Here is a 25,003-nt window from a genome sequence, read left to right as displayed (position 1 = left end):
ATATCTCGCCGCGGATCAGTCCTAGTGAGTCAAGCGACCTCTGCCGTCGCACACTACTCGGTCATATTACCGTAAAGTAAAGTATCGATCGATCGCTACGTGCGCACGTATGGTACAAACAATGGTTTTGTCGACGTCCTCCGAGTATCTGCTCCAGCCTCCGATTGTCTAGCATGTCCGTGTGCGAGTCCGTGCTCCTGCGCCTGCGCCTGCTCCGTCGCTGCTGCCGGCGCCGGCGGCGGTGGCGCCCCGCGCCCCGTCCCAAACGCAAACAGCCCCCCGCGCGCCTTGCCCTCCGCGATCCTGCGCCCCCACTCCGCCTCCGCCCGCCGCTGCTGGTGCTGCCGCCGCGCCGCCTCCCTTTCCCGCTCCGTCGTCCCCGTCTGCCCGCCCAGGTTCGAGAACGACCACATCTTGCTCAGCATCTTCTGCAGCGACCCGTGGCTCCGGCTCCGCGTCGGCGACGGCGGCGTCGGCATCGGCATCGGCGTCCCCGCACGCATCACCGACTGCGCCGTGTGCGGCCTTTCCAAGAACCGTCGATCGGGGCTCGCGGTTAGGCTCTTGCTCAGCTTGATCTTGCGCACGCCCCCGCGCCCCCCGCCCTTGCTCCCGCCCTTCCCGCTGCCGCCCCCATCGCCAGCACCCCCGCTGCTGCTGTTGCCGATCCCCGCGCCGATCGCGTGCACGTGCGGGTGGAAAGCGTGGTCCTCCGCGGAGAGCGTCGAAGTCGAAGTCGAAGCCGCAGAGCACACGGACGCGGACGAGGCCGCGGCCGGGTGCACGCTGCTGGCGGTCGCGAAGGACTGCCACGACGGCTGCTGCCGCACGATGCGCGGCGCGGGGTTGATGAACGGGTTCAGCTGCGCGGCCGTCGCGCTCCAGCGCGTGCTCACGTTCACGTTCACGCGCGTCGGCGACGCCGGCGGGCTCGTGTTGCTCGCGCCCAAGATCCGCCGCCCAACCCCGACCCCCCTCCCCGTGCCCCCTGCGAGCCCCCCGCTGCTGCTACTGCCGCCGCCGCCGCCGCCGCCGCCGCCGCCTTCGCCGTCCTCCTTTTCCAACGGCGAATCTGGTGTCGGATTCGACACGTCGCCCCGCTCGGCGTCCCCGAGGCAGATCGTCGCCCGCGACGAAACTCTTCGAGGACCGCGCGGGGGCGGCGGCAAGCTGCGCGTGACAGGGTCCGCGTTGGCGGACGCCGCGGCGGCGGCGGCAGCAGCAGCAGCAGCGGTCGCGGCGGCGTGCTGGGACGCTGCCTGGAGGAAGTCGGCGGCGGCGACGACGGCGACGGTCTTGGCGCGGGTGTGCTGCTCGGCCTGGGAGCGGAGGCTGATGCCGCTGGTCTGGCGGCGGATGCGCGCGTCGTGCTCGAGCAGCGCGTCGAGGTTGGAGGAGATGGCGAGCGAGCCGGACGGGATGGCGAACGTCGCGGCGGAGGGGCTCGATGTGGGTCGGGGGTGCGCCATGCCGCCCAGTCGAGGGTGTCGGTGGTGGTGGTGGTGGTGGTAGGGCGAGAAGGTGAGCGAGAGTGAGAGGAGGGGCACGCGAGATATAGTGTGTGTGTGCGCGCGCGTGTGTGTATAGAAATTCCAGAATGAACGCGCCGCGTGTGGTGAATTATATGTAACTTTGACTAGGGTGGAAGCTAGTCCTGGTGCGGAAGGCGGTTCAGGCGAAGGCGAGCACGAGGACGATCAGAACGGACTCACGTTGAGGAGACAGCTGGAGATAGAGTAGTAGCGGTGGTGGGAGTATTAGTAGGGAGCGCTGGAGGGAGTCGGGCGAGCGGGCGGGGCGTTTTGAGGGAGGGGAAGCGAGAGGTGAAAGAGAGAAGGGGTTTTACGGGTGGCGGAGGAGGTCTCGATGTCGAAGGGCCGGGCGAGGTTTCATGGATCGCGGGATTGTCAATAAGACGTAACGGCAGGAAGTGGAGCGCATCGCGGAGGTGAGCAGCGACAGCCCGCGACACGAATGAATTGCCAAAAGGGAAAAACAAAAGAGGGAGGGCCGCACAGCAGCGTGAAACGGCGCGACGCCCAGCGGCGGATGAAACACGTGTGTCGGGGGTGTGTGCGCGGGTGTGCGGCGACGAGCACGGTCTGCACGGACTGGAGGGCTGCAGCGCGGGCGGACACACGAAGACGCGACTCGGACGAGGGGCTGGACCGGGATCGGGATCGGGCGATGATCGTGTGTGGGGCCGCGGCCGGATGCAGTAATACCCCAGCGTGCCGCCGTCTGCCGCCGTTAGCCCCCTGCTAGCCCCTGCTCTGGCCGCACCCGCCGACGGCAGCGACAACCGCTCGCGATCCACGCCCCCAATATACACCGTTCGCAAATTCGACACCGGCCCTCCCAGTCCGCGCCCTCGTCGTTGCCACCGCCTGCGTCGCCCGTCGTCGCCCGTCGTCGCCCGTCGTCGCCCTCCTCGGCCTCTGATCCGCGCCCTCCGCATCGCCCACCGCCATCAGCCCTGCGTCCAGGCCCGCGAGCACCCACCCCGGCATGCGTCCGCCCAGGAACATAGACCCACGCCCGTGCCTGTATCCGTCCCTCTCCGGATCGGCGATCCCTCTCAGCGCACTTCATCGCGCCCATATCGAACCATCGCTCCATCGACCGTGCAAGCTCGTCGGGGCGCTGGCTCTTCGAACACCCCGCATTTCAAATCGCCCGCGCGGGCGTGTGGCAACGCTGCGTGCCCCAGCCGGCATCGCACAGAAACAGAAACAGAAATGAAGATACGGAAGGAAAAAAAAAACGTAGAATAGCACAGCTCGAGACCATCGCCCACGCCCCGCCGCCTGCCCGCACCCGTCACGCCGCCGCCCCGTGCGCGTCGCCCCGCCTCAGCCGATTAAACTTGGGCAGCGTCTCGCGCAGATACTCCGCGTGCTTCCTGCGCAAATCCGCCTCCTGCACCTTCCCGCGCCCGCTCCACGTGCGCCGCTCCGCTGTCGGCCCGTACACGACCGTGTACTCCTCCAGCACCTCGTCCTCCGTCGGCACCACCAGGCAGCCCGCCCCGACCACGCAGTACGACGACAGCCGCACCGTGTGGTGCACCCGCGCGCGGGTCGAGACCGTGTTGAAGTTCCCGATCGTCGGCGACTCGACGCCTGCGGTGACGTGCCGTGCCGTGCGATGCCCAGCCCAGCCCGGGCGGGAGGTCCGCGTATCCGTGAGCGACCGTCGGTGTGTTACGCAGAAGAAGAAAAAAAAATAGAAAAAAAAAGATAGAAAAAAAGACAGACAGAAGGAAGAACAAGTGATAAGAGACACGCACGACAGCCGATCTCGAACAGATTGTCGTCGCCGATGCGCATCACTTCTTTCCGCCTGGGCACACGCGCGCGCGGGCACGGGCGTCATGAGCGACTTGATGCGCGGCAGAACGCGGACGCGGGGACGGGCACACGCACCGGTTCACGATAATGGCGCCCTCCTCAACGATGCACCCCGTGCCGATAACGATGGGCCCCGCGATGGCGAAAATCGTCGCCTTGGGGTGCACGATGGTCCCTATATCGCGCGCACGCCGTGAGCACACAGTAGGGGGCGCGCCGAGCGAAGCGGAGCCTACCCGACCCGATGGTGATGTCGCCCTTGAGCTCGACATCCTGGCACACCACGGCCTTCGAATGGATCGTAAACTTGTCCCGTCTGTCCACGCCCGTCGGCGGCCGCATTCACGCGCACAGGGACAGCGACTCACATGGGTGGCATCTGCACGCGGAGGTGTCGAGGTCGAACGCGCGGCGCGAGAGTCAAGTGGCGTAAACCAGCCGACGTCACGACCGTCTCGAACAGGCAACTCTCCTTCCATTTCGGGCTCGCATGCACGCTCAAAAGAGTCGCAAATTATCGGTCAGCATTGGTATGTAGTAGTACGTGCAACCTTTCATCGCGAACGCCATCCCCATAACAAACTAGATACCACCGAGCGCTCTCCGATCCTGATATCATTTCGAATCGTGAAAAACAGAGAACAAACAAAAAAGCCATCTCGGACCAGAAACCAATCATAGCTGCAAACGAACACCAGAAATGATTAAGTGACCCGTTGCGTCGTGTCCCCTCAAGCGTGTCAAAGCAGGAAATGAAACCGCGAAAGCAGAAGTGATAAGTGTAAGCGAAAAGATGCCAAAAACAAAAAGAGAAAATACGCAAGACGAAAGAAGGGCAACGAAAAGAGGAGTTTATGCCAGACGACGAGGAAGATGAGGATTATATATAGTACAGTGTGTGCGTGTGCGTGCGGAGTGTGAGTGTGTGTGTGAGTGTGTGGTGTGGTGCATGTACGTGCGGGTCGTATCTACGTAGATCGGGCGCGAGGACGGAGAAACACGTCGCTATACTGTAGCGGTCACGGGCGCGTTGCGCGGGGGCAGCGGCGGCTTCGTGATCTCGTTGCGCACGGGCGTCGGCACAGTGAACGTGATATCGGGCGCCGCAGGCGTCGAGGGCACGGGCACGGGCGCGGGCAACGCGTCCGGATGCGAGGACTCCGCCGACGCGCCGGGCGGTGTCGGCGGCGGGAGGGTCGGGGAGTCTGGGCGCACGCGGTCGTTCTCGAGCACGCGCGCGAGCGGGTCGGCGGACGGCGCGTCGTCGGAGTGCATGAGCGACATGCGGCGCGCCGCGATCGCCTCGATCGCCTTTGAGGACGCGCTGCGCGGGGGCAGCGGCGGCGGCGGCGGGCGGGACATCGTGGGCACGACGGGCGACACGGGGCTGACCTCCGCCTCCTGCTCTAATGGCGGCGGGGCTAGTGGCGGCGGGGACGACGGCCGCTCGGCGGTCGATTCAGGCGCGCCCGCGTCTTGCGGTGGGAGCGTGGGGTTCTTCCAGAGGCGGTACACGCTCTGGATACCGGACGCCTTTCCCTTATTTTCTGGCGGCGGAGGCGGCGGCGCGGGCGGCACGTAGCCCATCGCCATGACCTCCCCGCGGTGGCTCGCGTGGATGCCCGGAATCGTCATCGTCTTGCCCTGCGAGGGCTGCGTGTGGATCGGCGCGGGCGGGCGTCCCTGCACGAGATCCAGATCCGCGTACGGCGACGCCCCGTTCGGCTCTGCGAGCTCGTCCGCGGGGCGCTCCGTCGAGGGCGTCCTGGTCCTGACCATGGGCGGGAGCTCCAGCGTGCGGTCGCCCGAGTATGACCGGCCGCGCGAGGACGTCGAGGAGACGGACCCCCGGCTGGCAGACATGATGGACGAGTCGCCCTGCGACGACGTGCCCGACCAGACGCGCGCGTCTCGCGCCGGGACAGGGATCGGGATCGGGTCCGACGCGCCCCCGTTGGCGTGCGCGGCCCCACCGGCCGCCTGCGCACTCTTCTCCCGCTCCTTACGCTCCGCGACCGCGGCGCGCACCTCGGCATAGCTCGCCTTGGCCTTGTGCGCGGTGAAGCTGCTGTCCGAGCTCCGCCTGTCGCCACCGTCGGGGACGTCCTCGGCCGCTGATCCCGCGCTCGCCGCGCCGTTGTCCTTCTTGAGCCCCGCCCAGTTGACGCCCCACTTGCGCATGGTCTCCTTCGCGGACGTGCCGAGCGCCTGCCGGTCGCCGGCGCGCGACTTGAGCGAGGAGAACAGGGACGGGCTCGCGGGAGGGTGCTCCTTGGAGCGCGTGGACTTTGAGCTCTTTGAGCTCTTGCTGCTCTTGACGGACGCCGGGCGGCCGAGCGAGTCGGGGCTGTCGGCGCGGTTTAACTCTAGCGACGGGACGGGGGACGGGGAGCGGGAGGGCGGTAAGGGGGGAGGCGGGCCTGGGGAGGGGGAGCGACTGGACTTGCGGATGGTGAGGAACTTGGAGCCCTTCCTGCGGATCTGGCGGGGCATCTCGCCCGCGTCGTGCGACACGTCGAGGAGCGTCGAGTCGGACTTTGGGAGGTCGGCCTCGGACTCGGCGCCAGGCAGTGGCTCTGGGTCGTCGACCATGTGAGGGTGGTGCTTGCCGCTATGGTGATTGCTCGGGAACCAGGTCGGCCGTCGTTTCTGCGCGGAGCGGGAGGGAGAGGAGGTGGTGGACTGGGTGCCGATGGCGGTCGTCGCAGCGCGGGACGGCGGTTCCGAGGCCGACGGGTCCACGTCGCCGCGGACCTCGGGCTCGGACTGGGATCGTTTTATGTCGGCGGGCTCACCCTCGAGAGACGGGGAGGAGGCGACGTCGAGCACGGGGGACACGTCTTCCTCGGAGGACGGGGTGCTCGGCTCGGCGTCGGCTGGCTTCTCTCTCCGGCCGGCGTCCGGCCATATGCCGCCCCGGTGGACGCAGCGCGAGGTGTCGAAGAAGGCGATGTCGTCCATGTTGGGCATGACGATCGACTCCATGATCTGCGCAACACATCCCGTGATCAGAGGCGCGCCCCTCCGCGCGGCAAAGAACGGACGCTCACCACTTCCTTCAACCGAGACTCGATCGAGTTCAGTATCATGCTCCACGTGATCTGCCGGTCGCTCACGACGGGCTCGACGTCGAACACCATCCTCGGCGCCTGCGTGAACGCGTACCAGATCCGGTTGCTGGGCGGCCGCTTCACCCTCACCACCAGGTTCCCCTCCAGCTCGCGCAGCACCGCGGCCAGGGTGAGCTTCACCGTGTACGGCTTGAATCGCGACCCGAGGTTGATCGTCGCCGTCGCCTGCACCGTCACGCGGATCTCGCCCTTGTACGACATGCGGACCTCCAGCGCCGCGTCGCCCTCCTTCGTGAGCTCCTTCAGCATCGGCTTGCTGAACGTTGCGGACTTGTTGCCGACGTACACCTCGGTGACGACGACGTCGGTCAGAAAGTTGGGCCGCTTCACCTTGGAGAGCTTCTTCATGAGTCGGCCGATGATGTACGACTCGAGGGCGTCGGTGCGGTAGTAGCTGAAGAACAGTCTGCCCAGGAGCGCGTTGAGCCAGCGCATGGGGATGACGTCCGGCTGTTCGTCGAGGGTCGTCACGAGATAGTTCATGTCGGCGGTGGAGAAGATGGCCTGGAGGGGGGCGAGGGTGGGGGTGTTCGCTGCGTTGTCCGAGGCATGGACGAGTGCAAAATACCAGTCTTCCATCTCCACGTTTGAGCGCACAAAGATGAACCACGGGGTGGAGAGGTCGAGGGCCTCCTCCCGCTTCCTCTCCAGCTCGAGCAGCCTCTCCTTTTCGCGCTCCCTCTCCTTGTGTTTCTTCTTCGAGCTGCCGGGGCCGACCTTTTCCTCGAGTTTCTGCTCGAGGTTGAGCGGGTCCAGGTGCATGTCCCGGGTGAGGCTGGGGAGGCCCTTATCGGAGGGCGCGAGCTTGGGCTTGAGGCAGATCGCGTTGCGTTTGGCGAAGAGCTCGCCGTCGAGGAGGCCTTCGGGGAAGATGACGACGTCGTGGCTCCCGAGCTCGATGGCGGCCTCGCACTCCGTCATGGACTCGTCCTCGTAGAGATAGAGGACCTTGCCCTTGAGGACGACGTACCACATGTCGCGTGGGCGCGAGCGCTTGGGGTCTTTGGAGCGCGCGTCGAGGAAGGACTTGACGAGGGTGACGTAGGAGCCCTCGAAGGAGGATTCTTCGAAAGTGCGGCGCATGGTGAGCCAGCCCTTGCGTGCCTTGGGGACGTCGGCGAGGTCGAGCAGGGGCTCTGCGGTGGCATCACGAGTGTCTGATGCAGCGGCGTGGGCGCGGGCCTCCCTTGCGGGCTTGGAGAGGTCGGGGTCGGCGACGGGGACGGAGGTGTAGATGGTGTAGGCGATGAGGGCGAGGATGACGAGGGGGACGAATGTGATGCCGCCGAGGACGTAGGCGTACACGAGCGCCTTGAAGGACATGGGGCGGGAGCGAGAGAGGGGAGGAGCGGGGGATGAAGGAGTGGATCAGAGACGATCAGTGGCGGGAAGGAGTGCACGGCTGCTGGTGGAGGACGAGGCTGGCGAGTGCGTGCTTCACCCGCAGAGCGCCCGCAGCCGCTCGCTCGGCGCCCGCCTGCTGTAAGAATAGCGCATCGTTCCCACGCTGCTGGCCCGCACCGACGTCACCGGCCAGTGCTTCTTCACTCGCTCGCTGTCTGGTTCTTTCGCTGCAGGCCCTCGGTCTATTTCCCGCCCCAAACAGCACATCTACCGATCCACCTCAAGTGGGACCTCCCTCGCCCCTCCCAGGCTGCCCTCACTTCGCCCGGCGACACCGCGACGATCTCCGCCGGTGCGACACCGCCCGCGAATGCAGGCCCCTCCGCATCTGCTCGTCCACGCTCGGCAGCACCGCCCGCCAGTGCCCGTCCGCGTACTCCCACTGCCGCGCCAGCACACCCGCCTTCCCCATCCCCAGCTGCGGCGGGAACACCTCGTTCACCGCCGCGTGCGCGGGCACCACCAGCCGCTTCCCGAAGCACGCGTCCTGCACCGGCACCCAGCAGCACGTCCGCCCCTCCCCCGCCCTCTCGCCCTCGCCCTCGCCCTCGCCCTCGCCCTCGCACGGCGTGATCACGATCCTCGGCAGGTGCGCGCAACTTGTCGCCCAGTGATCGTCGCTCGATGCCGGCGCGTGCGTGTCCGCGTCCTCCTCCAGCTAGCGACCCCCGTCAGTCCCGCACTCCGCGCCCGTCGTGATAGAAACGAGCACTCACGGTAATAGGTGCTGTGTCTCGTTCGCAACCCTCTACCCCCGCCGCCTGTCCGCCCGACGCGCTCGGTTCTCGCTCGACTCCGCTTGCGTGCACCTATCGCGAACGTCATCTACACAGTTCTATTCGAAACATCCGAGGAAACTACACCCCGACCCACCTCATCGAGCGCACCCGCACCCGCACCCGCACCCGCCGCCGCCTCCATCTCCATCTCCATCTCCGCAAACAGCGCCGCCAGGTGCTCCACGTCCTCGCCGAGCGTGCTCTGCAGCGCGCGATACACAGGCACGACCGCGTCTCCGCATAGGCCCGCGACGCGCCGCCACGGGACCCGCGGGCGCGCGGGCAGCAGGCCGCGCAGCGCCTCGACGTCGACCGACTGCAGGAGTGCGTGGCGCAGCTGGTCAGCCACCGGCCGCTGCACGACGCGACAGCCCAGGCCACCCACGATGACGCCCGCCTCCTGCTCCAGCTCCAGCCCCAACTCCAGCTCTACCACTGGCCCGTCCAGCCTTGCGCCCCCATCCACGTTCGCGTCCACGTCCGCGCTCGTGTCCAACACGCACGTCACAGCCCGCGAGAGAATTTTTCGAAACATGTTTGTTTGTTTGTTTGTCTGTCTGTCGCGCGGAGACTCTGACCCAAACCCAAACCCGACCCGACCCGACCCTGAGAGATCCTGGGAATTCCTGATGCGATACGAAGAGAGGCAGCGCGTTCTCAAGGCTATATGGGCGGCCGTGTGCTGGGGTGTCTCGCGCGTGCACAGCGGAGGGGCATAAGCAACATGAAAGACGGGCGCAAGAGACGAGCGGGGCGGCCGAGCGAGTGCGTGGGGTAGACGGGTCGTCGTCAACGGCCCTGCGTAAACACGGGTCCGGCGCCGGTCCTGCGGAGACGCGATGCCGGGAGAGGGCGCACACGTGCCTAGACGTGACTCCCCGACTCCCCGCCCGTTCTGCGATTCCTCGAACGGGGGGCCGGGAATATCTTAGCAGCTACTGCATCGGACTGACAGAAGCCAGAAGAGCAGGCCCCAAGCTCCCACGGCTCCGCACGCATCCGCCTTCTGCGCGATTTATGCATCTCGAGTGCTTACAGGCCTGCAATGCGCCGCAAGCGACCTCGCGCATACTGTCGGCAGTGGATCTGCCCCCGCGTGACAGCTCTCCACCAAGCGACGAAGAGCGGCGAGCGCGCGCGCATCGTTCGCACCGTGTGCTCGCGCACGCCTCGTTGCACAGTGCTCTGCGAATTCCGCAGCTGATCCACTGCGCTGCGTCAGCGGCCGGCGCCCCAAGTACGCACCACTGAACTCAATATCAATAGACTATCGGGCGCGCGTGGGGCATGGATTATCGGCATAATTCAGAATTTCATGGCATAAACGTATGTAGGTAGAGTGGCCGCCGGGCGGGAAGCCTGCGTGATGCTATCTGTCGGCTACACGACGGGGTTGCGATCGAACGTGTCTAGAATCGATGGTCCATGACGATAGTACAGAAGCGAGAATAAAACAAAACCAAAACCAAGACCAAGACCAAGGCCAGAACCAAAACCAAAACAACCAATAATGGATACAAATGAACGTGGTATAATTGTGGACTTGCGCTTGAGAAGCCATCATGGGACGTGGGTGAAAATGAAAAGAATACACAGGGGATGCGGGCGGGCGATCGATGCGAGAACGGAACGGACGGCGATGATACATGACAGAGAAACAAAGGGGTGCCGCCGAATGGGGCAAGCGAAACGCACGCCCACGCAGCCCGAGATGAAGCCGCGGGACGCGTTCCCCCGGACCCTAACTCAACAGCAGCGGCTCCAAGGAAGAGAGAACATACGCGCGCTGCACGGCTGCACAACGCCTGACACTGGCCGGCCGCGATGAAGGGGTTGCGCCAAGCGGCGGGCCGCGCCCAGAAATAAACTGCTGCACGCAGGAGGAGCGGGACGATCACCGGTCCCAGCCCAGGCCATAGGTAACAGGGTCCCAGTAGTTACCCGCGCCCGCCAGCCCGTCCATTTGCATATGTGAAGGCACCTGCTCAGCAGGCCCCGCCGGCGGCAGGGCGGTGCGGAACTGGTCCCGAACGGACTCAGAGATGGGCTGGCACAGCAGCGCGGAGGCCGGGAGGGTGCCAGATGATGAGGACGTAGGTTCGGCGGATTGGGAGTCGTAGAAGGACGGGAAGCGCAGCGCGCTGCCGGCGATGTAATCGCTGCATGCGTTTAACGCGCCGTGCGCGACGTGGTCGATGCTGTACGCGTTTCCTTCTTCGACTTCGTTGTCCATGAACGCTCCATCTCCGCCATCTTCGCACGGTCCAGACTTCATACTGTCTCCATCGTCTCCACTGCCCACGTATTCGTCATCGGTGTCGTACTCGGCGTCGGCGTCTTCGTCCTCTTCGATCGGGACCTCCGTCGCCACCTCCTCAACGCTGCACCCCGGGTCGAGCGACGTCCCGCGCACTACGCCCGCCGGGACGGACTCGGAAAAGCCCTGCTGGAGGCGCTGCTTCTCGAACGCGTCGAGCGCCTCCGGCGGGAACAGCTCCTCCACGCTCGGCGACGGGAGCCTGACCCACTCCGGGAGAGAGTGCTGCGGGATGGGCTGGTACAGGTGCACCGAGGACGAAGACGCGTCGGGGGCCGCGTGCGCAGGGTAGGCCGCGGCTGAGGGCGCCGGCGCCGACACGGCTGGGAACGCAGGGCCGTGCAGCTGCGCTGTGAACGTCCCGTGCGCGTGGAGCGCCTCGGGAGGTGGCGCATGCGCTATTTGCGACCCGTATGAGGTCATGTGGGTCACCTCCTGCGGCGCGTACGTTGATGTCGTAGTCGTCGTGATCGAGATCGTGGTGGTGCGCTGCACCTGCTGTTGGTGCTGTTGCTGGTGCGTCTGTTGCAGGAGCGCGATCTGTGCGTTATGGAAGTGCGGCTGCCCGCGCTGGGCCTGCGACAGATGGGAGTGCGACCGGGGGTGCGCGTGCGCGGACGGGTGCGGCTGTGGGCGTTGATAGGGATGCGAACGTACGTTGGCGTGCTGATGCATTTGCGGACGTGTGTGCGAGTGATGCTGATGCTGGACGGGGTGTGCGTGCAAGGCCGCTGCCATCTGTGATGCATGCACCGTCGCGTCGGCTCGCTGAGGGTTCACATAGCTCCCCGCGCCGGTTCCGTAGCTCGATGGAGCGTGCAGCGCGCCGACAGCTGCAAAATAGAGAGGGGCATCAGTGAGTCGCACGCACCCCCAGTGGCTCCACACGCGCGCGAACGAGCGATGCTTACCTGGTCCAAAGTGACACGGCGCAGGAACCGGCGCCTGTTGGAGCGTCGCCTTCGCAGGCGCGGCCCACAGGAGATGCGCATTGTACTGATCCACCTGCAGCTGCTCTGATGGCATCCATCCCAGCCCTTCCTGACAGGAATGGAGATGATCTCCGAACTGGCTTGTGCTGGGGCCGTCGCCTGCGATCTCCGGAAATGTCACATGTCCGTCGTATACGGGGGTGTCGATCGAGGACCCTGTTGGGGTGAGCGCGGGGGGTGTGAACTGGGTGGTGGTGGTGGTGGTGTTCATTTCCGTGGTGCTGTAAGATGGAGGAGGATGGCTGAAGGAAGGGGAGGATGGTGTGGCCATGGTGTGGCCCATGGAAGTTCCGCTGTCGAAGATGTGAGTGCTGGTACACTGGGAAGGCTGGATCGGGATGGGGTAATTGTAGGATGTACCAGCCTCGGGCCACGGGTGTGTTGCGAAGAGGGAGGACTGCATTGGATTGTTGTGTTGTGGGTTGTGGTGGGGGGGAGGGGAACAGGTGGGATAGGCGGGATGAGGCCGGATGGAGGGGGTTTATATGTGGGCAGGGAAAGCGAAGATGAATATGCGGCGTGGGGAGGACGGACACAAGGATCGCTCTCTGTTGTTTGTCGTGATCGAGGAGGGACCGGGATCTCAGATTCGGTGGACGAGAAGCGGTGACATACTTATTGGCGGTGGCGGCAAGCCAAAGCGGGTTGGCGTTCTGGAACCACAGATTGCATGGGAAGGCCGACATGGGCAAAGCGGCAGGCGAGCGCGCGATGGCGATGGCGATCCATCTGGAAGATAGGATGCGTGCGCAGACGATCAGCAGAACAGAACCTACAGCCATAATCCACTTGGAACTCGGAACTAAGCTGTACAAGGACGAAGAAGCAGGTCAGCGGGGCACTCGCTCGCTCGCTCTGCCCTAGATCTGGTTTGGAGAGCAGCGCTGATGAGCATATCAGGCAGATCAGTCGCTTGTTCAGGCAGGGCGGCCAACTGGCGGCCACCGCCGTGCCCCCAGTCGTGTAGCCAGGGGGAGGTGGCAGTCCGTGAATACGTGGCTTCGCCGCGTGATTCAGTTTGCATCGCAGGCACCGCGAACGAGGCGTCTCGGGAGATCTGATCCTCTCGCTCCTCTGGCGCCTCGTCGCGAGCTGCGAAGAATAGAAAGAATGTCATCTTACAAGAGCCTCGTGTCCAGTGACTCGCCTTGCTCGCATCTTCATTCTTGCTCCATCGAGCCGTCCCCATCACCCCTCGCGGTTTTCCCCTTGTTGTTCTCCACCCCTGCGTCCACTTATTCGCGTTACACATAACGTATCATACTGCGCTTTCCTCTTCATTTAATGACCACTGACACCGACAGGGCTAGAGCCTCGCTGCTAGAGCCCACGTTACCGTCTGGTCATTCCCATGACATCTGATTGCATCCTGCCTCGACAGACGCTCGCGCTCTTAGCCGACAGCACGTCTCCGCCCTCGGCCCAATTACAGTACTGCTGGCTGTGCTTCCCGAATCGCGCTCATCTCCGCACAGACCCTCACGAATAATGGCCCAAGTGTGATCTATGACGCGCGGCAGAATCCTGCGGAACCTCATCGACGGCCCTCGTGGACCGTTCTGCCAGGTTCTACCCCGCTTCGGGAGGGGCTGTGGGTTGGGCATGGAACCTCGCGGCGAGACAGTTACGTGTATCCTGAACCCGTTACAAGAGGTATGTGGTACAATAGCGTGATTGAGATGTCCAAGAAGCGGTTTCGGAAGTCGGAGAGGCTGCCACACGAAGGAGTGGTTTTGGACGTGCCAAAGCGGCGTGGCGAGTGCGTGGCGAGCTGAGATGACGCCGCTATGAGCCACCATGAGCCACTGCTTACTACCAGCGAGAGCTCGTATGCCCTATCAATGGTTCAACAGCTGTTGAATATTGAAGGGCCCCGATCATTGATCAAACAGCGACAATGGACGTCACCCCGCAGGCGCTGGAGCGCTCAAGCGTCCAGGGAAACCATCGACTTCATAGATGCCTTTGAAACTCGATTGAGTGACCATGATATTGATGATCAGTCCGACTTCCTAGTGGACCTAGTCCCAAGGGATTTGTGGAGGCGTCTCGGAAATTTTCGAGCCGCCACCAGGCCTTGCGTTGGAATGTTATAATTGGTGCCGTAGACGCTAACCAAGATCCGAGTGCATACATCTAGCTGTTGCGATCATGAGTCATCGTCCACACGGAGTGAGCGACCAGAATGCTCCAGGAAGAGGCGTTGATTGAGAAATTAGAGAAAACAACTTGGGCTTTATACATATGTAGCTAGTGCTGTACTGACCACTGGTGGAAAAGAAAGGAGAGTTGTCGAGATCGCGACGTGCCGTCGACGATCTCGCGAAGCAGGATGCCTAAAAACACAAAGAAAAAATGACAGTTGGAACTGGAAACAGGGCACGGTGGAAACACGTGACAGACAGGAAAAGAGGAGAGGAAAAAGAAAAACAGAAACAGAAGAATAAACGAGGGGTGGCTTGTGCAGGCCTGAACGAAGAAAGAAGAGGCGCGTCGTCCGCAGCGGAGGCAGCTTTCCTCCAACTAGCCCCAATGCCGCACATGCCGTCAACCGACGGCCGCCACGACCTCCGCCCGTGTCCGTTTCGTCTGCTCACTCCGCCACTGCCAGCCCGCCCATGGCGCGCTGGATCTCCTTGATCGCCTGATCCGCATTCTCCGGGCCTCCTGCGTTCATGCCCAGCTGGCGCGCAGGAAGCCCGGGGTGCCGCACGCCGAGCGCGGCCCCGAGCATGCGTTTGCCGGGGTCGCCGATGCGCGGGCCCGCGCCGCTCGGCATGCCGTTGGGGTGCATGCTGGTGGCGAGGATGGCGGGGTCGGCGGGGGGCACGCCGTCGCCGAGCGTCGAGTTGATGAGGGAGTCGAGCGTCGGATGGGAGGGGAGCGTCGGGAGCGTCGGGGAGCCCTCGCGCCCGATGGGCGAGACGGGAGCGGCGACGCCGTTCGCGAGCGCGAGCGCATCGGGGGCGTACCCGTTCGCGTTGCCGTTGCCGTTGCCATTGGTATTCGCGTGGGTCGCGTGGCTGCCGTTCCGCGCGCGCTGCTGGCCGGCGACGGACATGGACGCAGAGCGCGCGTTGTGGCCGCGCGATGCGTTGCCGTTGTGCTGCCCGCGGGAGTTGACACTGATGATGATGGCCTGGGCGTCGGGGCCGTCGTAGGGACGGATGGTGGCCGTGGACGAGGGGGAGGAGAAGATGGCAGGGGGGGTTGCGAGGGCGCTCAGATACGCACGCTTGGCTGATAGTGGTAGCGAGCATCAGCACCCGGGAGCACGCGCATACAGGCAGGTGGAAAGAAGGGCGGGGCAGAATGGAGTGGAACACGCAGAGCGGATCAGGGGTGCTCACCTGTGAGGGCATCAACAAAGACGATCAGGAGGCTGGTGTCGTCTATCCACTTGATCTTGAAGCCGCCATTCGAGTTCTCCCACTCGGAGAAGGCGGAGTGGATGTCTCGCGTCTTGAGCTCCTTTGGAAAGCCGGTCAAAGAGAGGATGCGCGTGACGGACGCGGAGAGCTGGGAGATGGAGGTCGACATTGTGGCAGGGGTGGAGGAGGGGGGTGACTTTTGTCGGTGGGCGGGACAGGGGCGATGCGACGGGGAGCGACGGGGGCAGTGGAGGCTTAGCGGGAGGGACACAAGGAGAGAGAGCGAGCGCGGGGGAGATGTTGTTGTACAGCAGAAGCAGAGCACGGGTGAGCGGACAGAACGAGAAGCTGAGCGTTTGTGAGCTGGAGTTTAGTTGGAGAACGCATCGAGCAGATCCCAGCCGACTGCGTATTGCCCACGAGAGGAATCTCACGCCTCACCGCCCGCTCGCCCTCCCACCGCGTCCGTTTGACGTGTACAGGCCAGTCGCGCGGCGTGCCCTCTGTTATTTTTATTCTATTTTGTTTTCTCTACCGACCAGCCACCTGCCGAAGGGGCGTCTCGCACGGATACGCTCATCAGCTGGCGGGAAAGCTGCCGGGGCCTTCTTCGAAGGGGTGTCCCGGGGCCAGCACGTGTCTCCGTGGCCACGGGCATGGGCGCCTCCGCACTCGAGTCCTCCGCCTTCCACTCGACCGTTGGGACACATGTACGGCGACGCCGACAACGATTACATCCGCGCATGCCATGTCCTCGACGAAATAAGCGACAGGCTCCTCGCTAACCACAAGCAGGCCTCCGCACTCCTCGCACAGGCAAGGGGCCTCAAGGTGCGCGCTTTCCGCCCCTCGCTGCCACAGCTCATCGCGAGACGAGCAGGCGAAATCACAGGCAGAGAGCGCAGACCTCCACTCGACCTTCAACCTCCGACGCTTCAACGTCGACCTCTCCAAAGGTCAGTCCACGCATCCATCCTCCCCGCTCGCGCACGCATGCACCGTGTGCGCCCGCATGCACATGCTCACCAAACCCGAATTGTGCTCAAGAAACGATCGAGTCGGAGCTCGAGCGCACCAATGCCCGGACCATCATCGAGAACCACACGCTCACACAAGAAAACAGGCAGCTGAGCATGCTCCTCAAGGAGTACGAGCAGACCATGGAGACCGTCATGTCCAAATATCGGAGCCATGCCGTGCGTCCGCTGCACCGTCCGTTGCACTCCCCATGCGCGCATGCCTGACCCGCCCCCCCGTTTCATTCATGCGGCTCATAGCTCGCCGCGCAGCAGCACGAGCTCACACTAACGCGCCACTACGACGCCCTCCTCGCGCACGAGTCGCATTTCGTCATCGATCCCAACCTAGGCCCGTCCATTCGCCGCCTCGAGCGCGGCCTGCGCGCCCTACAGCTGTCCATCGCGGGCAAGGACGTGGCCCCGAATCCTTCCCCAGCACAACCCACGACATCTTTCGAACCTCACCCTCCGCATGTACTTGCGACCTCAGCTGCCGCCGACCCCGCACGATCAACAACACCACCGTTCCCACCCGACTCATCCGAGCCAGCCCACTTCCACCTCGACTCTGCCGCATCGCCCGCACCCGCGACCGAACCACGCGCCGAGCCGTCTGACGAAGACGAGGGCGACGAGCCCTTCGACTGGACCATCGCGCGTGAGCTCGAGATTGCGCGACTGGACGCCGAGAATACGCGCCTCCGCGCCGTGCTCGGAATCAACCGCGAGGCGCTCGAGGCGCTCGGCGTCCCCGACGACGAGGACTACGTCGTCCCGCTCGTGTACATCCCCACCAACCCCGCCGCGCACGCTGGCGGAGGCGGAGGGAGTGGGAACGAACAGGGGGGCGAGAGCGGGAGCGGCAATGCGAACGCGAACGCGCAGGGAGGCGGCGCTGGGCAGCAGAACGGGACGGGGCTTGGGATCGCCGATGGCGTGTTTGGCGCCGGCGCGCGAGGATCGAATGGAATCGGGAACGGGAACGGTGCGGGCCTCCAGCAGCAACAGCAGCAACAGCAACAGCAACAAATGTTGCAGCAACAGCAACAGCACCAGCAGCTGAGCTTCCAGCTCCATCTCCAGCGCCAGCAACACCAGCAGCAGCAGCAGGCCCACGCGCGCCCGTATCCGCAGCCGCACCCATCGCAGTTCGCCCTGGGCCACGGGCCGCAGCTGATCCACCACCAACAGCAACTGCAGCAGCGGCACCAGCCCGAGCTGCGCTTCCAGCGCGAGGCGCAGGCGCGGCGCGCGATGGACCTCCTCGACCCGCCCGCGCTCGAGGACGAGGACAACATGTCGATGTTCCGGCAGGTGCTCGAGTTCAACAAGTGAGCGCGCGGAGGGCCTCGCGTTTTGCGTCGCGGGAGCGCGGACGGCCGTCTGGGATCTTCATGGCGGGCGCGGCGGGCGCGCCGTGCGGCGCGGGTGGTGATGACAGATGGCGCGCATGCCTTGGTGGGGCCCTGCGATTGTGGGTCGGGATGCGTCCGGCGGGAGTTCTTCTAGAGCATGCACATGCGGCGGGTGTCGTGCCGGGAGGAAACGGACGGAGGAAGAAGCTGTACATAGATGTATGCAGGCAGACTTGGTTTCTGTTATTTGCTCTCTGCGCTTCCGATGCATTTTTTTTCACACATCGTTCACGAATTGCTCATGCTGGGGAGTCACTGTGTTTTCGTCGCTGATCTCACGCAAAACGGAAGGATGCGGGATTGAGTTGAATCTCGATAAAGCGATTGGATAGCTATGGTAATGCGAAAGCAGGATTAGAAAGCACAATAGAGAGCGAGCGACAGATAAAAGCTCAAAAAAGCACGAAAACAAAACGATCGCCCAAAACGATTCCTGTTTTGAGGCCTCTCGTTCTCATCCTCATTCCGGCGGTACGAAGCGACGGGTAGAGGCTATGCAGAGACAAGGTGTGTAGAGTTTGTGGTCGCAGGCGGGGAAATGTCCCCAGTTATTAGAGGCTCACCCTTCGACGGCATGGGCTTGGCCTGCTTTGCTGGGCGATCGCCACTGCCGCTTGCGTCCAGCTTGTGCTTGCGCCCAATGTCGGCGGGTGCGTCGTCGTCTCAAAGCTCAGACTCCACTCCACCTGTCGAAGCCGCGCGCTGCGCAATGAGGATGTCCCTTCGACCCGCCTCTCCGAGCCAAGACGCGTAGGACAGGGTGAGGAAACTCTGTACTGACGCCCATCCGTCCCTGCGAAGCAGCGGAAAGAGCGCCTCCATGTCGTCCCGTAAAAGAGCGGAGAGGTCGTCCGCGAGAGTCCCACTCCAACGGCGCAACGTCCATGTCGAGCCATCCTTCCCAGATGGATTCTAAATCGCCGCGAAGCTCACCCGCCGCGTATCCCCTCAATCGCTTGTCAATGTAGGTCGACGACGAGACCGTGAGCAGCGTCGACGCCGCTTGCCGCGCCCGGCCCACCGTTCTCGCTAGCGTGCGAGTCAGGGTCTGCGACGACGGTGTGGTTCCTGGCGAGATGGTCCAACCATGCCTGCTTTGTCCAGAATAGCTCTGGCTTGTTCGTTTCCGTACGTCGTCCACCGTCTTCACCGGGGTCATCTTCATCGTCACCATCCTCAGGGTCATATTCACCGTCGCGAACCCAGAGGTCGTCTTCGTCGCCGCCACCCCCGAGGTTATCAGAGGAAGTGGGATGCGACCCACACCGCTCGCCGACCTCGCCTTGGCCAGATAATACGTGCGACAGCTGCGACGCGACCCATCTGACACGTAGAATCCTACGATTTAACGTCGACCTGCTCGAGAACAACGACAGGGCGCACCTCCAGGCCTTTATTTGACCCTGCAGCTGCCAATACTGTTGTTCAAGCGAGAGCTTTTCGCGCAAGAGAGCCGCATACGCGCGGTTGCCGAATCGCAGGAGGTCGTCTGCGCTCGCAGTGGCGATGATCTGCATCTGTGCTTCGTCTGGATAGAAGGCCGTCTGCGGGCCCTGATGAGCGACAGTGAACGCGCGGGAGTGGAGCGATCGTCAGCTCACGTCTACATCTTGCTGCGCTCGTGCGGCCAACGGCGCGAACGCGAGGGCTGGCAGTGGACTGAGCTGGCAATCGCGGCCCCCCTCGATTGGGCGGAACAGTGCAGGGGTCTCTGCTCGCTCGGGCGCCTGATCACCATCGCCCGTGTGCTTGAGTGACGGAAGGAGGTCGGACATCGCGGACATGGGCGAGCCGTGCAGCGTCGGCGTGCCAGCCTGCCTGTCGCGATTCGAGAGACGTGCGAAGCTGGAGAGAGTGAGCGAGGAGTGCCCTGCGAGGTGGGTGAGCTCGGGGTCGTACATGTGTGCAGCCCAAGGACGTCGACGGACGGCGTGACAGCACGCACGCGTCGTCGAGTCGACGCGACGGCACGTCATGTGATGCATACCGCGCGTCATGACACTCCGACAAAAATTACATCGCTTTCAACTCGCCCATGCGCAACGGAAAGATCCAGAATCAATCCATGACAATGCGCAAGCAGAAATGAAAAGCACTATAGAGAGCGAACGACAGGTACAACAAAATAATAATAACAACCACAACCTAAACGAAGGCAAAACGTCGAGCGATCACTCCGAATGATACTAGGAGTCCCTGTCCCTATATTCCCTATATTCCTGATCCTCTTCTGGGTAAATCAGAGACGCCACGCCACCCTCCTCGCTCCGGCGATACGAGCACACATCCTCCTCCTCCTCCTCCTCCCTGTCTACACGGTATACAGCTCACTAACGACAGCGGCGGCGTCGACAGATCCTTCGAGCGGGCGCGCCGCCTCCTGCATCCCTGAACCAAGACTCGGCTGCAGCAGCACCCCCGAGTCCACCTCCGATAGGGACAAGGGACGAGCGACGAGTTTCAGACCGACATCCGTCGCGTTCGCGGGCCCTCGCTCGGGGCGCTGGCAGCTGGCAGCTACAGCCGCCTCATGCTGCCGACGGACCTGCGCAAGCTGGCGGGTCGGAACCGACTGTTCCTCGATCGGTGGCTTGGCCTCCGTGTGGAATAATAGAGTCTGCGGTGCTGTGCGACGTACGAGGATGAGGCCCGCTGTTTTTTACGACCGGGGATGCTCCTTCGGTCGCGAGCAGAGCAGAGCAGAGCAGAGCGGGAAGCATGATGAACGGCACTACACTCGTACTTATACAATACAGACCAGCGCCTACATTCAATATTCAGCGGTCTTCACCCGGCCAGATCTAATCTGGCAGCGATCTGGCAGCGATCCGGCACGCCTCGATCACAGTTATGCCTCCGTACCGTATTTGTCACCCTACCCCAGCTTACCCCGTCCACCTCGCATCCGCGATCTGCTCAGTCCTCAGTCCTCAGTCCTCAGTTGACCACAAACGATGACGAATGTGTCAACCCGACGCGACGCGACGCGCCATGCAACAGTCTATGTGTATATATGTACATCATTATAGGTCGTAACGATAGCAAGAGAGAGAGAGAGTTCCACCAAAACCGCAGATAGAGAAAAAAAAGAGACAAAAACAAACAAACTAATAAACAATAACCCAACGCACCCGCTCTACAGTACAGTACGCGCTAGCAAGTAAGCCATATCCATCCATCCGTGCCACAAAGTGAGAAAGAGGTAAGGGGAGGGAGGGGGGGGTAAGGCATCTGTTCGTGTCGTCGTGTCGCCGTCGTCGTCGTCGTCGCGGGGTCGCCCCGTTCTAACGCATAAGATATCCGCTAATATGTATCGTACTCGTACACCGCACCCAGCGGCAGCGGCAAAAGTCAATGGCGCATCCGCACACCCAATAACCGATAACGTGCCCCGCTAAAACTGATGCGGGGCGAGATCAGGTGAAGAGAGAAGAGAGAGCGATAGAGAGAAGTAGTGGATGGAGAGAGAGAGAGAGAGAGAGAGAGAGACCGCAAAGAATCCAGACCAGAAAAGGAAAACGGAGAAGAAAAAGAAGAGGCAAGGAAAAGGAAAAGGAAAAGCGGGTGCCGTCTACGGCGCACCCGTCCACGCTGCATCCACGCCCCTCCGGATCCTGCACCAGGACCACCACCGCACGCACGCACGAGCCATGCCTAGGACATAGGACCTACCACCACCCCTCTCGCTCCTGCTCGTCCTCCCACACCACCCTCCACCCCCACCGCAGCCCACTCGTCCCACTCGTCCCGCTCGTCCCGCTCGCCCCCTTCCCATCGCCCGCAGCCCCCCTCTCCTCCCTCGTTACCACCACCGCGTTGCCCACGCGCATACCGCCGCCCTTACCGCGCCCCCCACCCGAACCGCGCAGATGCACATCAAACCCAACCCCAACGAGCCGCTCCCTCCCCCCGCCCATCGCATCCGGCCGCACCACAACCCCACACGCCGCAAGCCGCGGACCCAACACCGTCTCCACCCGCGCGTCAATCCCCGCCTTCCCCCCGCCCCTCCCGCCCCTCCCGCCCCTCTGCCCCCTGCCCGCCCCGGCCCCGGCCCCAGCCCCGCTCCCGCTCACGTTCACACTCACGCTTCTTCGCGCCGGGCCCCCGACGCTCGCGAGGATACCGCCCGCGGGCGCCCTCGACCCCGCGAGCACGACGGACGCGCGCGCGCGCACGATCGTGTTCGCGAGCGCGCGCAGGCGCAGCGCGGCGGGGTTCGCGATGACGCGCGCGCGGCACGCCGGCGCGGGCGGGTCCTGCTCCTGCCACGGGCGGGCCGACGGCGGGGCGGACGCGCGCGCGAAGCCGAGCGGCGCGGGGCCGTACCCGTCGTCGTCGTCGTCGTCGTCGTCGTCGGGGGCGTTGTCGTTGTCGTTGTTCGGGTCGGGGTGGAGGCCCGTGTAGCGGTCTGTGGCGGAGACGGAAGGGGGGTGCGAGTATGGGTAGGGGTCTGGGTCGGTGAGGAAGGTGTATGCGGAGAGGGGGGAGCGCGGGGGAGAGGGTGAGGACGAGGACGACGAGGACGAAGATGAGGATGAGGATGAGGACGAAGACGAGGAATCGTCGAGCGCTGCGCGCCAGCTGCAGCTCGCGAGCGGCATCAGCGGGTGCAGCGTATACGGCCTCCTGCCCCTCGCCAGTTCTGCTTTAGGCTTGCCCCCACCACCCGGCCCGACACCGAGAAACACGCCCACGTCCGCCCGCCGCACGCGGTACCCGTCCCGCCTAGCCGCCATACACGCCCACCCGTCCTCGCCCCCGTTCTCGTCTGCGTCGTCGCGCGCTCGCGCGTCCACGCCCGCGCTGAGCATCGCCGCGCGCACATACGCACCATGCGCGCGCCCCACGGCGCGCAGCACGGTCCCGAGGGACACGCTCAGCCGGCGCCCGATCCCGACCCCGCTCGCGCGCCGCGTCCGCGCGCGCGCGCCCTCGTCTCCCAAAGCCGGCACCCGCGGCGCAGGGACCGGCGGGCCCTCACCCGCGGGCGCGAGCGGGCTCTCCCACAGCTCGACGGCGACGAAACACTGTCCGCGCCGACACGAGTGGCGGAGGGGCGTCTCCTCCCTCTCTTCCTCTCCCTGTGCTGGCCCCGCGCCCGCGTGCGAGTCCCGCCGCGCCGGCTGCTGCTGCTTTGCGGAGCGCACAGACGAGGCGGCGGTGGACGCGGACTTGCGCGTGCCGAACGAGAACCACGAGGCGAGCGTCGAGCTCGAGCTCGAGCTCGCGCCGGCGCTCGAACCCGCGCTCCCCGTGCTCCCCGCGCCCGCCGCGGCCGCGAGCTCGAGGAACGGGTCCGGGACGCCCGTCACCGCGCACGCCTTGCACGCGCCGATGAGCAGCTGCGGGTGCACCGCCCTCCGCTCGGAGGAAGGCGGGGGCCGCTTCGCCGCCGAGGACGCGGACGCGGTGCGCGTGTGGCCGCCGGCGCGTGTGTGGCGCCGCTCGTCGCGCGCCCAGTGTACCTCTGCGAGGAGCGTGCGGAGCAGCTCGGGGCGGCGCCGTGCGGGGCTTGGGCTGAGGGCGTCGGCGGCGTCGGTGGCGTTGGCTGCTTCTGGGGGGTTTTCGGGGCTGCTGGCGCGTGAGCGGGGGAGGGTCGAGTTTCTGGGGCGCTGGGAACGAGACGCTAAAGATGCTGACGATGACGATGATGGTGATGATGACGATGATGATGAAGAATGCGAGGGCACGGTCGCGGGCGACTCGTCCGCGAACAGCGCGCCCCGCGTCGCGCTCAACACCTGCTTGAACGGAACCACGCTGTCGTCCGCGCCCTCATCCCCGTCCCCGTCCGCGTCTCCGCCCGCGAGCCCGAGCACCAAGCTGCGGCCGCGGCCCGTCCTCGGGAGCGCCTGGGCCGTGGCCGCGGGCGCGGACGCGCGGACAAAGGGGGGCCGGCGGACGCTCGCGGCGAGCGCGACGTTGTGGGTGTATGCGCCTGTGCCGACGCGCGGCGGCGGAGGGGACGTGGGCGCGCGGGGCATCGGAAAGTCGTACGTGAAGCGGTCTTCGGCGCACGAAGACTGCCCTGTCATGGTGGTGGTGGTGGTGGTGGACACGTGCACGACGCGCGTCCTGCCCGCTTGGGATGATGGCGGCGGCGGCGCTATAGGCGTTTGCGGCTGGAGGCCCGCGCGCGCGCGCAGGTACCCCGGGGTGTACGCCTGCGGGTGGTATGGCGCACCGTGCTGCGGGCCAATCGGGAGCGCGAGCACGAAGCTCGCGCGCGTCGCGCGCGGCGGCTGCGGCTGCGGGTGATTCCAGGCGGGATACCGGCTATGTCGATCGTACCTGCCCCCGTGCCCGTGCCCGTGCCCGTGCGTCTCCGCCTCGCGCGCGCGCTCCCTCTGCTCCCGCTCGTGCTCCCTCTCGCGCGCGCGCACGGCGTCCTCCTTTGCGCGCGCATGCTCGCGCGCGGCCTCGTGGCGGGCTGTGGCGGCTGCGGCTGCTGCGGCCTTTTCGCGGCGGGCGCGGGCACGGGCGTCGTCGAAGCTCTGGGCGCAGCGTGCGAGGCGTGCGAGGCGGGCGCGTTCGCGCTCGGCGTCCTGTTGCTGCTTGCGCGCGCGGGCGGCGGCCTCGGCGCGTTCGCGGGACGCGTCTGCGGGGGAGTCGAGCGCGGGTTCGGGTTCGGGCGGGGCGAGCAGGGCGGGGGCGGGGCGCGTGAGGCGGGCGTAGCGGGGGAAGGTGGAGGTTGGGGCTGGGGCGGCGCGTTTTTGTGGGGCTGAAGGGGCGGGTGCGGGTGCGGGCGCGGGTGCGGGTGCGGGTGTGGGAGGGAGGTCGAGGTCGGCGCGGACGACGCGCACTGCGCGGGCGTGGGGGATCGCGGGGGAGGGGCCGAGGAGGACGGTGGGGTTCGAGTCGAGGTAGGCGGGCTCTGGGGGGGTGAGGGGCCCGAGGGGAGTCGCAACGGGGGAGGGGGAGAGGGCGCGGGAGGGGAGGAGGGGAGGGGGCTGGGACGGGGCTGGGACGGGGGCTGCGGAAGAGGGGGTTACGAACGGAGGGGGACGGGAGGAGTGGGTGCGCACCTGGGCCTTGCAGCGACGGAGTCTTTTCGAGCGTGATGATGGGCGGGGACATGTGGGAGGAGTGTCTATTCTTACGCTGATGTCGGTGGCGTTGCTGTTGTTGTTGTTGTTGTTGCTGCTGATGTTGTTTGTGGTGGGACGGGGTCGGGGGGACGGCGGGTGGGTTGGGGTGGGGCAAGAGGGCGCTGCGGAGGGCG

At 64.9% G+C, this 25,003-nt stretch overlaps 11 protein-coding genes across 11 annotated transcripts; 2 read left to right on the top strand and 9 right to left on the bottom strand.

The window, feature by feature from the left end:
• Window positions 1-26: 26 nt before the first annotated feature.
• On the bottom strand, window positions 27-1,469 carry HETIRDRAFT_468472 (uncharacterized protein; the record flags this gene model as incomplete). The annotated part of the gene is made up of 1 exon (XM_009542503.1): window positions 27-1,469. The coding sequence occupies one exon, from the start codon at window positions 1,467-1,469 to the stop codon at window positions 96-98; it is 1,374 nt and encodes a 457-aa protein (XP_009540798.1). The 3' UTR covers window positions 27-95.
• A 151-nt stretch (window positions 1,470-1,620) lies between these two features.
• Window positions 1,621-2,458, bottom strand: HETIRDRAFT_166327 (uncharacterized protein; the record flags this gene model as incomplete). The annotated part of the gene is made up of 2 exons (XM_009542502.1): window positions 1,621-1,654; window positions 1,713-2,458. 2 exons carry the CDS (start codon window positions 2,456-2,458, stop codon window positions 1,621-1,623), a joined length of 780 nt encoding a protein of 259 aa, XP_009540797.1.
• Window positions 2,459-2,820: 362 nt separating this feature from the next.
• On the bottom strand, window positions 2,821-3,692 carry HETIRDRAFT_306800 (uncharacterized protein; the record flags this gene model as incomplete). Its single annotated transcript, XM_009542501.1, has 4 exons — window positions 2,821-3,122; window positions 3,290-3,342; window positions 3,426-3,525; window positions 3,587-3,692. 4 exons carry the CDS (start codon window positions 3,690-3,692, stop codon window positions 2,821-2,823), a joined length of 561 nt encoding a protein of 186 aa, XP_009540796.1.
• A 162-nt stretch (window positions 3,693-3,854) lies between these two features.
• HETIRDRAFT_431380 (uncharacterized protein) lies at window positions 3,855-7,804 on the bottom strand (the record flags this gene model as incomplete). The annotated part of the gene is made up of 3 exons (XM_009542500.1): window positions 3,855-4,661; window positions 4,743-6,338; window positions 6,401-7,804. The coding sequence occupies 3 exons, from the start codon at window positions 7,802-7,804 to the stop codon at window positions 4,356-4,358; spliced, it is 3,306 nt and encodes a 1,101-aa protein (XP_009540795.1). The 3' UTR covers window positions 3,855-4,355.
• A 55-nt stretch (window positions 7,805-7,859) lies between these two features.
• HETIRDRAFT_447470 (uncharacterized protein) lies at window positions 7,860-9,734 on the bottom strand (the record flags this gene model as incomplete). Its single annotated transcript, XM_009542499.1, has 5 exons — window positions 7,860-8,052; window positions 8,146-8,543; window positions 8,602-8,694; window positions 8,759-9,591; window positions 9,701-9,734. The coding sequence occupies 5 exons, from the start codon at window positions 9,732-9,734 to the stop codon at window positions 7,860-7,862; spliced, it is 1,551 nt and encodes a 516-aa protein (XP_009540794.1).
• A 226-nt stretch (window positions 9,735-9,960) lies between these two features.
• Window positions 9,961-11,407, bottom strand: HETIRDRAFT_406692 (uncharacterized protein; the record flags this gene model as incomplete). Its single annotated transcript, XM_009542498.1, has 1 exon — window positions 9,961-11,407. The coding sequence occupies one exon, from the start codon at window positions 11,402-11,404 to the stop codon at window positions 10,559-10,561; it is 846 nt and encodes a 281-aa protein (XP_009540793.1). The 3' UTR covers window positions 9,961-10,558.
• Window positions 11,408-14,147: 2,740 nt separating this feature from the next.
• On the bottom strand, window positions 14,148-15,709 carry HETIRDRAFT_431378 (uncharacterized protein). The gene is made up of 2 exons (XM_009542497.1): window positions 15,324-15,709; window positions 14,148-15,213 (listed from the first exon to the last, which is right to left on the bottom strand). Exons 1-2 carry the CDS (start codon window positions 15,511-15,513, stop codon window positions 14,567-14,569), a joined length of 837 nt encoding a protein of 278 aa, XP_009540792.1. The 5' UTR covers window positions 15,514-15,709; the 3' UTR covers window positions 14,148-14,566.
• Window positions 15,710-16,052: 343 nt separating this feature from the next.
• On the top strand, window positions 16,053-17,134 carry HETIRDRAFT_306225 (uncharacterized protein; the record flags this gene model as incomplete). Its single annotated transcript, XM_009542496.1, has 5 exons — window positions 16,053-16,175; window positions 16,237-16,300; window positions 16,392-16,540; window positions 16,622-16,777; window positions 16,910-17,134. Coding segments are annotated over 5 exons (717 nt in total), but the record flags the coding sequence as incomplete, so codon positions are not given.
• Window positions 17,135-18,543: 1,409 nt separating this feature from the next.
• Window positions 18,544-19,383, top strand: HETIRDRAFT_437573 (uncharacterized protein). The gene is made up of 2 exons (XM_009542495.1): window positions 18,544-18,906; window positions 18,959-19,383. The coding sequence occupies exons 1-2, from the start codon at window positions 18,866-18,868 to the stop codon at window positions 19,071-19,073; spliced, it is 156 nt and encodes a 51-aa protein (XP_009540790.1). The 5' UTR covers window positions 18,544-18,865; the 3' UTR covers window positions 19,074-19,383.
• A 723-nt stretch (window positions 19,384-20,106) lies between these two features.
• HETIRDRAFT_406689 (uncharacterized protein) lies at window positions 20,107-20,843 on the bottom strand. The gene has a single exon (XM_009542494.1). It carries the CDS (start codon window positions 20,496-20,498, stop codon window positions 20,307-20,309), a length of 192 nt encoding a protein of 63 aa, XP_009540789.1. The 5' UTR covers window positions 20,499-20,843; the 3' UTR covers window positions 20,107-20,306.
• A 1,530-nt stretch (window positions 20,844-22,373) lies between these two features.
• HETIRDRAFT_377405 (uncharacterized protein) lies at window positions 22,374-24,193 on the bottom strand (the record flags this gene model as incomplete). Its single annotated transcript, XM_009542493.1, has 1 exon — window positions 22,374-24,193. A coding segment is annotated over exon 1 (1,443 nt), but the record flags the coding sequence as incomplete, so codon positions are not given.
• Between the last annotated feature and the right edge of the window lie 810 nt (window positions 24,194-25,003).

This window comes from Heterobasidion irregulare (assembly GCF_000320585.1).
Source record: "Heterobasidion irregulare TC 32-1 unplaced genomic scaffold scaffold_01, whole genome shotgun sequence".
NCBI lineage: Eukaryota > Fungi > Basidiomycota > Agaricomycetes > Russulales > Bondarzewiaceae > Heterobasidion > Heterobasidion irregulare.
Note: the sequence above shows the minus strand (reverse complement) of the source record. Positions and strands in the feature narration are given on the sequence as shown.

Excerpts from the sequence above, each read along its gene's own strand:
- HETIRDRAFT_406689 (XM_009542494.1), bottom strand. The coding sequence starts at position 20,498 with ATGCTTCCCGCTCTGCTCTGCTCTGCTCTGCTCGCGACCGAAGGAGCA.
- HETIRDRAFT_437573 (XM_009542495.1), top strand. The coding sequence starts at position 18,866 with ATGCCTGCTTTGTCCAGAATAGCTCTGGCTTGTTCGTTTCC. Across the intron at positions 18,907-18,958 it reads GCTCTGGCTTGTTCGTTTCC|GGTCATATTCACCGTCGCGA; the intron begins GTACGTCGTCCA and ends CACCATCCTCAG.
- HETIRDRAFT_431378 (XM_009542497.1), bottom strand. The coding sequence starts at position 15,513 with ATGTCGACCTCCATCTCCCAGCTCTCCGCGTCCGTCACGCGCATCCTC. Across the intron at positions 15,214-15,323 it reads CTTTGTTGATGCCCTCACAG|CCAAGCGTGCGTATCTGAGC; the intron begins GTGAGCACCCCT and ends TACCACTATCAG.